The sequence below is a fragment of the Marmota flaviventris genome, chromosome 5, assembly GCF_047511675.1.
Source record: "Marmota flaviventris isolate mMarFla1 chromosome 5, mMarFla1.hap1, whole genome shotgun sequence".
NCBI classification, from domain to species: Eukaryota; Metazoa; Chordata; class Mammalia; order Rodentia; family Sciuridae; genus Marmota; species Marmota flaviventris.
In genome coordinates this window covers 4,669,412-4,682,558 of record NC_092502.1, presented here as the reverse complement: position 1 = coordinate 4,682,558, position 13,147 = coordinate 4,669,412, and the positions used below count along the sequence as shown (strand labels likewise).

The 13,147-nt window shown below is 43.7% G+C and overlaps 1 protein-coding gene across 1 annotated transcript in view; it reads right to left on the bottom strand.

The window, feature by feature from the left end:
• Positions 1-1,779: 1,779 nt before the first annotated feature.
• The window catches only part of LOC139705839 (butyrophilin subfamily 1 member A1-like), a 32,774-nt gene continuing 21,406 nt past the window's right edge, over positions 1,780-13,147 (bottom strand). Inside the window, exons 8-11 of the mRNA XM_071612741.1 lie at positions 10,191-10,211; positions 8,625-8,645; positions 3,496-3,522; positions 1,780-2,336 (exon numbers count right to left, since the gene is read on the bottom strand). Coding sequence (XP_071468842.1) covers positions 1,780-2,336; positions 3,496-3,522; positions 8,625-8,645; positions 10,191-10,211 — 626 coding nt within the window. The remainder of the gene's footprint in view (positions 2,337-3,495; positions 3,523-8,624; positions 8,646-10,190; positions 10,212-13,147) is intronic.

The window sequence follows — 13,147 nt, the reverse complement described above, 5'->3', positions numbered from 1 at the left end:
TTGCCATTTTGCTTCATTCTTATTTATTCATTTTTATTTAAAGTAAAGGCATTAAAGTAAGCCTTAAATATATATGTATATATGTGTGTGTATGTGTGTGTGTAAATGGGCTAAGCCATGACACTGCAAAGCAAACCTGCTAAAAGGATTCTTTATTATAATTTAAAATTCATTTTTCTTCAATTAATAGTTGTATAGATTGCAGAATTATAAATCATCCTAAAGTTTAGTCCATTAACAGAGATAGTTTCTCATACAAGATTTTTGTCATTTCTGTATTTCAGGAATTTGAGGATGGTTGAGTAGCTGTGGCTCTTAATCTCTTGTGAAGTTCTAGTTGCTGCTGGTTTTACAGGGGCCAGACTGTCCACTTCAAATTGGTTCATCCACATGGATATGAGCAGGAGGCCTAAAATTCCCTCCACGGGCCTCTCCACAGAACTGCTTGAATGCCCTCACGGCCTGGCGCTATCATGTTTCACAGTGAGTTATCCAGCAGGCCAAGAGGACACCTGCTGTCCACTGCAGGATGTGACTTGGGATGCTACTTAACACTGACTGCACTGGATTCTGGGAGCATGGCTGTTACTCACTGAGGAAGATCTATGCAAGGGTACCAATAACAGGAGCAAGGATCACTTCTGACCACACTGAAAACAGTGAAAACACAGTGAAACGAAGAAACTCAAGTTCTGCCCCTTCCCACTCAGTCACCTCCAAAACCATCTACTTATTTTTTTACAAGATATTTATTTTACCTGCTGAAGAATTTTGTACAGATGGAGATGTGCACTTTTTTTTCTGTCTGCCTTTTTTTGATTAGCAAAATATATCTGGGAATCATCTACATATTGCACATTGTAGTCTCTCATTGTTTTTTCAGTTCCAAACACTATTTTGGGCTATGAATGGATTTAAGTTTACTTACAGATTCTCATGTAGGACATTAATTTCTAGTTTTCAGTTGTTTGTAATATAGCTGCTAAGAACATTCTTGAAGATCTTTGGTTCATAGTGTCCATTGCTCTAGAATAACACCCAGCAGTGAAATTACTGATTATAGTAATAATTTAACACATTTAACATTATGAGAAATAACCAAATGTTTCTTCAAATGGATTCTTCAGTCAACAAAGTGTGCAAGTTTGAGTTGTTCTAAACTCATTTTCTGTGAGTTCTTCTGTGAGCAAGGCTTTGTGTCTTTTCTGACAGGCAACAAACACAGCAGATGCTGAAGGGTTTCGGCTGGAGGCAGACATCATGGCCTGCATCTGAGTGCATGATCATGCGACCTAAAGGCCCTGGGATTACACACAGAGCTGCACAGAAATGCCTGGAGAGCATGTGTCCTTCTGGGCAATTCAATTCTACTCCATTCTGTGGCGTTCAGTGCTGTATTTGCTCAAGAAAAGTGACGATTGTTACAGTGAACGACAGTTGGTCTCTTGCCTGGGAAACCTCACCACTTCCTGCTCATACAGAAACAGTCCGTCAGCTGGTAAAGCACATAAGGCAATGTGACAGTGACCTACCAAGGACAGTCTTGAAGCACTTTCAGAGTCTAAGAAGGATGGCAGAGCTTTGTCTTTCTGCAGGGAAGGGGATGGAAGGAAGCACATTCATTGAGGGGGAGAGGGACAGCAGCCGGAGCAGCTGAAGGCATCCTGAGTCTTCCCAAATGTCTGCAGGGAGCCTGGCTTCTTGTGGCTTGCAGCTCTCTGCTCTGGGAATGGCAACCCAGACTGTCATTATGACCCATGAGGACATAACCACTACGCTCTAGAGAGGGACAGCAGGGTCTGCGGCTGGCACCTTGACAATGGTAAGGCCATTTGTACTTTTCTCACCAGCAGGCTCGGGGTAGAAGTACAGCCTCAGGGGCTCAGTGAACTCACTTTTGAAAGTGTGGAGAATGGTACATTCAGTCACATTGTAGAACGAGATCAACCCTTCCTTATACTGCAGAAAAATGCCCACCCTCAGGAGGGGCCCTGTGACCTGGAGAACGTGGTGGGAGACGGAGAGGGCCTTGTACGTGCCATCTTTCAGGCACAGGGTCCAGAACCCGCTCTGGGTCTTAGCAGAGATGTACTGTCCTTTGCGGTTCACTGACTCCACACAGATCCCGACGGTCCACTTGCTGTTCCCTGCTACTTCCACCTCCCAGTAGTGGCTGCCACTGGAGAAACGGTTCCGACCCAGCACCGCTGGCATTGTATCAAATCGCTCAGGTTTGTCCGGCACGTCCTGCTTTTTGGTCACGGATTTCACACACTTTCCATCAGGTGACACGGCAAGGTAAGGGTGAGCAGTGTCTTTATCCAGTATTATGTCTTCTGCAGAAGGAAGGAGAATTAATGGTAGGATTTCCACTAGAACCATCCAGATTGTAAGACAAGGCAAAAACAGGTCACACTTGAGGTTCTTTCCATAAGTAAGGACAGGATCCGTATGCTATTTCCCATGAGGCCATTCCACAACCAAACACAAAACGGTTCTGACTCAGTGTGAACTATCCCTGAACTATTTCATCTCTACAACAGACGTGAGGTGTTTCATCACAGGTTCCAAAGGACCTGGTTATAGGTTGGGACGTCCATGGTTAGGGCCTTGACATAGGTAATGACAGTACAGATCTCAGGATATTTCTTCAATATTTAAGCAAGGTCTACCCCACCCACCTGGGTGGATTCAAAGGGATAGAGGTGGCTGTGGAGGCCCTTACATGCAGAGCAGAGAGACAGAGCATGCCTGAGGGCCCAAGCAGCGGGAGGTGGGCGGTGGACAGCAGCATGTGAGCAGGCAGAGGACCCAGCCAGAAAGGCAGCACTCCGAGGGAGGGAGGCCCCACCAGAGCCTGTCTTCAGGAACGGGGCCTCTGGACAAAGTGGAGGGCAAGGGAGAGAGTTGAGAAGGCATGTTCAGAGGCAGCTCCTTGTGGAGGGTTGACAGTCGAACAGATGAGAGGGTACCCACGGTGGGGGTGGCAGGGACTGGATCCACAGAGGCAGCCCTCTCCACCTTCTCTTTTCTACAAGGAGAAATGGTGGTGTTTGTGCAGGTTGATCAGGGGAACCTGAGAGGCATGAGAGCTCTGAGACTTTAGGAGAAGAGAGAAAAGGAAACCAGCCCGTCTCACCAGTCTGCTTGATCTAGACAGTCCTGTGGCTGTGGAATTGCTGAGGTCAGGACAGAGAGAGGACTGATTTCTCACTTACCTAGAAAGTTATTTCAGATCAGGTGACACCATGTTACCCCTGTTTGCACAGCTACTGCACTGTGGTCTTTTCTAAAATGAAACCTTTCCTAGTCAGCAAATTGGTGCTTATTGGAAAGAACGTAAGCCCAGAATCAGATTATGTTGACAGTTCAAATGTGTGCTAGAGATGGGGAGGGAAAACACTTCTCTTTTTTCACAGGGGGACTGATGGAACTGCAGATGACATTGCAAGCACAAAGTCAGTCTTCCCCACAGAGTAATCACTTTGCACTTACCTGCAAATTTTCGGATTTTATTCAGACCTGCAATTGATGAAGATGTTCAGGGTTAACTGGGTGACAGGGAAGGACAGAGCTGTTGTAGGTAATGGCACATGGCACATCAATTGGGAATCCTGGCTTCACTTACCCTGTTCTCCAAGGAATTTTCTTTCTTCTGCAACAGTAAATAGGAAGAGGTAAGTGTTCTAAGTGGTCACAGGACACATTTATAATTTACCTTATGATAGAGACACAGGACTTACCAAGCTCTTTGTTAATTTTATCTAAAACAAATAAAACAGGTAGAAAGATATTAATTTACAAAATTCTGAGACATTTGATCCTTAGCTTTAATTTTATATGACTTGTGTGGCATTACTGGATATGTGGAACATATCTCTGGGCTCAGGGATAGAAGGAACTGGCTGCCTCAGACCACACAGGGCATCTCTGGGCTCAGGACTGCATGGGCTGGCTGCCCAGAACACATGCGAGGCACACAGAGAGCCAGAGCTTGTCCGCCCTGGAGGTCACTGAATCTGCTCCTTAGATCTAGTGTCAGAAACTGCCATGCACTGGTTCATTGCTCTTCATGGCAATTATTTTTATTTAGTATGTATTCATATTATTAGAGAGAAAAAGGGAGAGAGGGAGAGGGAGAGGGAGGGAAGAGAGAGAGAGAGAGAGAGAGAGAGAGAGAGAGAGAGAGAGAGAGAGAGAGAATCAATTCTATTACATTTTCAATAGTTAGATACAAAATGTTAAAATATCTTTTTACTTATATATTATATTTTAATTCATAACAGCAAAAAAGACCATCCAATAATGCTACTTCATCATCTTTTCTATTCATTTTAAACTTTATTTCATATTTTCCATGAAAGTAACAAGCATAGTTTAATGCCTGAATATTATTTATTTTTGTAAATAATGACTAGTGGCCTAGTCTTTTATATTATGGATTTAATTTTTTTCTTATTTTGATCAAAGCAGACACACAAGTAAAGATTATCTATATTTCTCATCTGTGAGATTATAAAGGCTAAGAAAAATAACAAATATTTTTGGTCTTGCTTTACAAGGTCAGCCAGGACCCTCTTTAAGGGCCTCGCCACTTGAGTGAGTCACCTACCCTATCAGTCAGGGGGACCAAGAGGACCCTGGAGGCCAGGAAACCATCTGCAAACATTTTTCAGAGGAGTGTCTTTGGGGAGGGAAATGTCCCTAACAGTTCAAGGCAAGCTCCATGTGGTCAGCAAGACTTTGACGCATTCTGTCAAATGACACAACTAGTAGAGGAAGAGACTGAAGGGGCCAAGAGGCTTCTCAAAAGTTTCTAAGAGTAGGCCTGAAAAGTCTCAGCTTACTGAGCAGTAGAAGGAGAGGGGTCAGCACAGGCGTCACCTACTTGGTCTTAAACACTCAGCAGGGAAGTTCAACAATGTAATAACAAGAGGAGGAATGAGAAGTGGGACAACAGGGATGCAGGGAGACTTGAGAGGAAGACAGAAGCCTTTTAATGTGATGCTATGTGCAATTGTGGAAGCTCTAGCAGAAGTTAAGTAAAGCCCCCAAGTCACGGAGAAGGGGTTCTCACGGACGGTTGCCTGGCACCAAAGCCCTTCCACCAGACTCCTGCACAGAGAAGGTGGAGCAAATAGCTTGGACAGGGGCCCTGTATTTAGACAAAGACAAGAAAATATGATCCCAACTATATATTTTTAGTAGCCCATATTTGTGGAACCATCTAAAAGGAGAGAGAAGCCCTGCATGACTTATTTAACTGGTAACTTCAGACTTCGGCTCACTTATATTCCGCTTTATAATTTATCATGGTGCTTCTACTTTCAGGCTTAACTTCTGATCCTTTTTGCTTTTATGTTCCAGCTATTGTTTAAAGACAAGTTTAGCACTGGGACAAGGAACCTGCTGACCAGACTGGCCAACACTCCAGGTCCCTCAGGACTGAGGAATGGCAGAGGACAGGAAAGATGGTGACAAGGACTTAAGATTCTTCACTTTGTCCTGTAAATGTCTGTGGGGGGCTAAAAGGGGGACTAAAGACTCGGCCTCTCTGCTTGCATTTTACACCAACCTTCTTTGCTCCAAAGTCACCCTGGATTCCAGGAAAAAGGGCTGATGGATGGACCTCATGTGAAGAGTAGAGTCCATCCACCTTTCCCAGCTCAGGCAACAGCAACTTCCTTATTGGACAAGGCCCTGTGGGACCAGCCTGAGATAAGGATGGGCAGGGCACACCTGACCAAGACCTCCTGCATTGGCAGCTGTGCAAAGCCTCCAGCTGTGTAAGCTCCTCACACTGGACCTCAGTCCCCTTTCTGTAAATCCTCAAAGTCCTTGTCAGCCCTGAAGACAGGGCTAAGGACATGGGTCCCCGCATCTTTCCAGAGTAGATGATCAAAGTTCCTTTTCAAGTTTTTTAAAACAAAAAAACAAAATAAAAAACCATTCAATATCATTAGCCACAAGGAGTAACTGCAGGTCAATACCACCATGAGAAACCATCTCACCCCAGTTAGAATGGCTGTGATCGAGACAGAGCAAAACATCGTGGTGAGTATGTGGAGAAAAAAAGACCTTAATGCCTTGTATGTAAAAAGATGAACTGAAAGTAGAAGAGGAAGTATTCTGGAGGGGGAATAGAAGGAAGGAGAAGCCAGGGTAGAGGTAGGACAGAGAAAATCAAAGCACAATAATAGACACACGAAGATAATGGCATGAGGAAGCCCATCAATGTGCTCCATCAATCTGCAGTAGAAATTATGTTATCTTCCAGCTTTAAATCTTAATGTTGTTGTTGTTATTATTATTATTATTATTATTATTATTTGGTACCAGAAATTGAAGTCAGGGGCAATCAAACACAGAGCCACATTACCAGCCCTATTTTCTATTTTATTTCTAGTCACGGTCTCACTGAGTTGCGTAATGCCTTGCTAAGTTGCTGAGGCTGACTTTGAACTCACAACCCTCATTTCTCAGCCTCCTGAGCTGCTAGGATTACAGGTGTGCACCACTGTGCCCAGCTAGATATTATTTTATCAGTGAAGTTTTAGGCTTGGTATCTGTTACTCCTTTGTTCCTTTTTCCCTCTTATATAATAACTGGAAAAAAGTATACCTGTCTCATGTCTTTCCTTATATTTGGAATCATGAACCTTGCTGATTTCACAGGCTCTGGGCTGGAGAAGAATTGTCCCCATGTGACTCACACCTGGAGTCTTCTTCCCTGTGTCTGATTCAGATGAGACTCTGGTCCTTAGACTTTTCCTTTGGTGATAGAAAAAATTAGGACTTTGAGGATATTGAGACGGAATAAATGTATTTTGCATGGGAGAATGACATAGATGTGGGGGACCAGAAATTTTCACCATGGAAAGCTGTGGTCTGAATGTCCCTGGAAGTGCATGTGGAAGAAATAATCTGCTATGCAGCTGTGTTGGAAGACAGAACTATTACTAGGCAATTCTGTAATGGGAGAACCGTCCTCATGAAGGAGTTAGTGCCATGATCATGGTGTGGGCTGGTTCTCTTGGGAGTTCCTGATAAAGGAGTGGGCGAGGCACCTTCCCCTCTCTATGCTGCACATGAAATCTTCTGCCTTTCCACCTTCCACCATGAAATGATGCAGCAAGTTGGCCCTCACAGGATGCTGGTGCCATGACCTTGGGCCATTGTAAGAAGTAAATCTGTGCTTTAAATAAATCAAGGTACATATGAAATACCAGTCTCTGGTATTCTATTATAGGAGCATAAAATAGATTAATACAATATGACCAATTTAAGTAACATAAACTATAGTTATGAGCTTTTCTTCTTCCATGCATGATGCTTTTCTTTTCCTTATACAAGGGCAGTTTGTTTGCATTCTTTTAAAAATGCATTTGAGCCTGGCACAGTGGTGCACACCTGTTATCCCAGTGGTTTTGGAGGGAGAGGCAAGAGGATAGCAAGTTCAAAGCCAGGCTCAGAAACTTAGGGAGGCCCCAAGAAACTTGGTGAGAGCCTGTCTTAAAATAAACCATAAAGAAAAGACTGGGGATGTGGCTCAGTGGTTAGGCATCCCTGGGTTCAGTCCTTGGTACCCAAACCAAAAAATGCAATTGATTTTATTTTAAATTAAAACCAAGTTTGATTTACCCTGTATGAATGAGTTGGTCACAATTATTGGAAACATAAACAAACAAATAAATAAAGGCTTAAAGAACAGGATGTGTCTGAAGTCATCCTAAATCCAATGAGGGGTTTCTTTGCACAGGCTCATTTGAAGCACTGCTGTACTTAGTAGCTTACCTTATGGAAAAAGATTTTGCTAGGCAGAGAATCTGCCTCTGAGTTCCCTCCAAAGTCAGATGAAGCAGGGACAACTTTGCAAATACCATTGTGAACAACACCTCCTGGCAAACCTGGTGGCATTTCGTCTGGTGCCTAAGGGGAGGCAGCAGCGTGGGATGCTTTGAAACAGTCCCACCATGCTGTTCTTGCTTCTTTGCTTTCACACAAATCTCTATGTGTTGGCAGCATGAAGAGCCCCCCTTTGGGAGAGTCGACAGGCCATGGCACAAGCCCAGGAGCAGGCTCCTCACCCCTGGGCATGGCACCCACACAGCCGTCTCACGCTGAAGCAGGATATTTTTGGTAAGTTTTGAGGCACGGAGTCCCTAGGAACAGGCAGAGCCCCTTCCATTTGGGACCCTATGGCTTGTCTCCTCTAGTGGGGCTGTGAGTCTTGGCAGTGGCACTGTGTGCAGTGGAGCAGGCCCAGTCCCTCCAGAGACAATGACCATTCTGTGGCTCTAGGATGAGCAATGGCAGGGCACTTGGCTGTGTGTGTGTGCAGTGGTAGGCTGCATTTGGATGGAGTGTGGACTTGGGAGAGCAAAACAGTGTTATAGAGACTTGGGGCAATGGACACTGGAGTGGACAAAGAAGAAACTCTCTCTCTCTAGAACCCAACATAATTTAAGGACTAGATTCCTACTTCTCCCAGGTTCATGAATTCAGCCTTTCCGCAACCATTTCCTGGATAATGGTGAAATCATCATATTCATGAGCACATCAAGAGATTTATCTTCCTAAAACAGAATGGTGGGTTTCAGTATGCAATGGCTAACTAAAACTTACCACATTTCTCCAGGAGTGCAGCTGAAAAACAAACAAGTGGAAAACAAATTAGCTGACATGGGTGAAAATGCAAATTCACCTAACTGATGACCCTTAACTCATTATCACCATGCACAGGTCAACAATTCCTGGTCATGGGAGGCTCAATGTAGTGAAATACTTTATGAATATATTGGGCCGTAGACCAGCTCTGTCAGTGAAAGAGCAGTGAGCATGTGAGAGGAGAATATTCAGGCCCAGGATACATTGTTGCCTACATGATTATTTAAACTAATTTTTAAGCTAATTTATTATTTCACAGAAATAATTGAGTGAGGATTAAATAGATGCCATAGATTCATTTTGATTTCATGGGATCTCAGAATTTGGTAAAGCAGATAGAATCATGCTTTTTCTGGAAATTAATAGCTATGATTCTGGTAGTAGTAAGAATAACATTATCTGTAATATGTGTTCAGGTATTTAAATATGCAAAATTTTAATCTTGAGTGTGAATGATATCACCTCAATAGCATTATCATAGGTAAATTGCAAATGAAAAATGCGGCTGAGTGAGATTAAAAAACTGCAAGATCTTGGAAATCTTAAGAACTGAAATAATTTTAAACAGGTCAGTCTGATTTCAGATCCCATTAATACACATTAAAGTCTAAACACCACTTATTTATCTCCTAGGTGAACCAACATTAATGAATGGATGAATAAATTAAAAGGAACCACATAAATCACACAGATTTTATTTCCTTCAATGAAACAGTTTTTATTCAATAGATTAGGCACTGTTAGATTTGTATAATGGCTCAGGAATAAATCTGATTTGTGAATTTTAATACCAAATACTGAATACCAAATAATCGGCTGACTTTTAGGCTGTTTGCTTATTGGAGCATCTCTGAGTGGATTCCTTCTTAGTTTTCTTCCAGAAAACCTCCCACCTAACCGTATAATGCATTCTCTGCCCTCAAGAAAATGTGACATGCGCAGCACCACCTGAGCGCAGATCCGTTCGGCCTCTCAATTCTTGGCCAGCGTTCAGGTAACATTCTCTCCTGGAACGAGATCTGCGTGCTGGCCGCCTGGGCTTGGCTCTGCCTGGGCTTGGGAAAGAGAGTCCCAGGGCTGATGTCCCTCTCCTCTGACCAGGCCACCCGCTGGCTCACTCTGGACAGCAGTGCAGCCAGCGCTCTCCTTCCTCACCACCGCCTCTCACTCCCAGTCCCTGCTCTTCAGCAACTTGGCCTGGCTGGCCCCTCCTCAGCAGGACCCATGGGCTCACTCCTCCTGCTGTGGGAGGAGTCACTCGTCATCACTGGGGGGCGCGAGGGAGGTGGAAAGGCTGAAGCCCCACACCACGCCTTTCCCCCATCCCTGCCAGGACTGTCTACCTTCTATGAATGCTCAATACGGACCTTTGAAATTACCACGATATTGGTTTAATTGCCCCCAAACATTATTTTTAGGTGATTAAAGGAATTGCTAATGGATTTTGGTTTTGTTGCAACAATCACAAAGATCAATTGTGTATATGTCAAACTACTGCATGGGTCAAAAATAAATGTCACTTACCTTTCTCTTGTTCTATTTCTTCTATATATGAAAAAGCACAAAAAAACAATATTAACAAATTTCCTCTTGTTCTTAACCACAGACAGTCCATCCCAGGATTTGGTCTCCATTTGACAACAGAGAACCTGAGACCAAAGCTGGGTGTTCTAGTGTGTGTGACACAGAGAGGAACTCATATTACCCGAGTAAGAAGTCATAACACAAACTGAAAAACACTTTTTAACCTGTGAATATATTTATATGGAACAGAATATTAAAAATTTTCCCTTTATGCCTTTAAGTTTCGGGTGAGGTTCTCCTGCTGAGAAAACAGGCAACAATTAGTTACAAACTCTCCATCCTCAACTAACTTTGAGGTACTCAATTCATCACCAAAGTATTAAAGAGGAGAAGACCTGTCAAGTGACCAGGAGCAAATAAAATAACTCAGGGCAGAGCCAGCTCTGGATGGTTTCCAGAAGGGCTTGCTTTATTCTGTGGATCAAGAAGGAGGATGCCTCTTGCATTCCACGTAAACAACATGTCTTAGGGAGCTCCAGAAATAGCAAGAGTGTTTCCAGATGCACACCTTAGTGTTTTAAAGTCCTGGCTCTTTAGCCGTCCTGAAGCCTGGGGTCTTCCAAGCTGGACCTTACCTCAGTCTCCACCTTATGCTGATTCTCCTACATAAACAGTTGAAGGTGTCTGGAATTTCCCTGCTCTTCCATTCATCTGCCTCACATTTGGAGTATTTCAGACATCAAGGGTAAACAGATCCTCAGAAGCTTCTTTGGAAGCGTCACAATAATGATCTCTGTTTCGTAGTACCTAGTTCATGTTTTCTCAAAACAGCAGTTAAGCATTTGACCAAATGTGGCCACATAACACACGGTCACTTACACCTTTGCTGCTGGCTATAGGAAGATCTACAACCCACTTGCTTTAGGCAGGAATCACTCTCACTCTAAGTCCTTCAGAAGGGCTTCCAGAACCTTTTAGTGGTAGAGATATGGGGTCATAATTTGTCTAGGAAGTGCAGCCTCCCACTCTGCACACAGGGGACATCTTCTCACATCTCCTCGAAGCCTCTGGTTTACCCAGCACAAAAGCACTGAAGACAGGTCAGGTGCAGATTTGAAAAGAGAAAGAGGAGGACCCTGTCTCAGCAGAGGACATCTCTGTATTGATGACTTCCTCCTCCTCCTCCTCCTCCTACTTCTTCTTCTTCTTTATGGGTACTGGTGCTTGAAATCAGGGGCACATAACCACTGAGACACATCTTCAGCCCTAGTTTGTATTTTATTTAGAGATGTGGTCTCACTGACTTGGTTAGTGCCTCGCTTTTGCTGAGGCTGGCTTTGAACTCGACATCTTCCTGCTCCAGTCTCCTGAGCTTCTGGGAAGCTTCTGGCTCTTCCATTCCCTGCTCTTCCATTCATCTGCCTGGCTCTGTGTTAAGATTCTTAAAGGTAATCCTCTGTGCCCTTGCAACCACTGGCCAGTCCCAATATGTCCCTTTATGGCAAGATGGACAATTTAAAGACTCCCTTTGGAACCACCACTTCTTCCTTCTTAGGTCCTGTACAGTCTGGCTGGTCCCCTATAGGCAGGTGTGTTCCTAGGCAGCTCCTGACCTGACTGTTCAGATGGGACTCTCTGTGGCCCAGAGGAAGCCTGTCAAATGCACGTACCAAATTGCTCATACCAGTGTATGACCAAGTCACTATAAAATATTAATTGCCAGGAATAACAGATTATATGAAAAATTAGGTGTTACAGAATATTCAAACCTGAGATTAATAAACAGAATGGATTTCATATTTCTCTTATCCTATCTGATTTGATGGATGGAACTGGAGGCTATCATGCTAATTGAAAAAAGCCAATACCCCCAAACCAAAGGCCTAGTGTTCGCTCTGATATGCAGATGCTGACTCACAGTAGGCAGGGGTGGGAGGAGGGCCATGATTAGTGGGTGGGAGGGAGGGGAGAGAGGACTGGAAAGGCAGTAGAATGAATTAGACAGTCATCACTTTCCTATGTTCATATATGAATACATGACCAGTGAAATTCCACATCATATACAACCACAAGAATGGGAAGTTATTCTCCATGTATGTGTAATATGTCAAAATACACTCTACTGTCATGTATAACTAAAAAGAATGAATAAAAAATATATAAATCAATAATCACTTTAAAAATGAATTTTAAAAATCATTCCATGAAATTCATCAGCCAGACACAAAATGATTTTGAGAAACATTAAATGATTGATTATATGTCATTTCTCCTTAAATATGTCTATAGATTAAAAAAAAATACTAATCAATATCTGCCTCAAAAACAAAGATTCATTCTTCCACTCAACAGTTAGTTATATATCAGCCAAGGGCCAGAAACTCAGCAGGCTACCAGGTCTAGCAGTGAAGGAGAGGTAGCCCCACCTTGTCACCTGTACAGACCAACATGCAAGGTGACAGGACAAGCAAGAGAATGGGAGCCCGGGGAGGGCTCCGTCCCACCCCAGGGGGAACAAAGAGTTGCCACTCTCCTAGAGGGAAGGCAGAGCTAACCTGGAGGTGACCGAGGACACACAAGTTCCAGATGGGAAAAAAGCAAGTCCAAAGACCTACAAGAGGGCAAATATTATAAAGGATAAAGCTGACAGTGAGAGACATTGGCCAGATGGAGAAGTAGGAGGCACCAGGCCCCACCTTTCCTCACAAGCAGTGAGGTGGCTATTCCCAAACAGGAATAGCTCTGCAGGGGCCCCAGCAAATGATAACTCCAAAGGAAAGATCACCAGGAAAAATCAAAACACTTGAGATATATGGAGAGGCTGATGGAGAAGGGCTGCAGCTACATGTGTCAGCCAAGTGGGGTGCGACCAGGGACCCGGAGGTCTGTGTTGACAGTGTAAAGACATGGTAACCACGTGTGGAATCCATCTATAGTCTTAACACAAAGCCAAAACA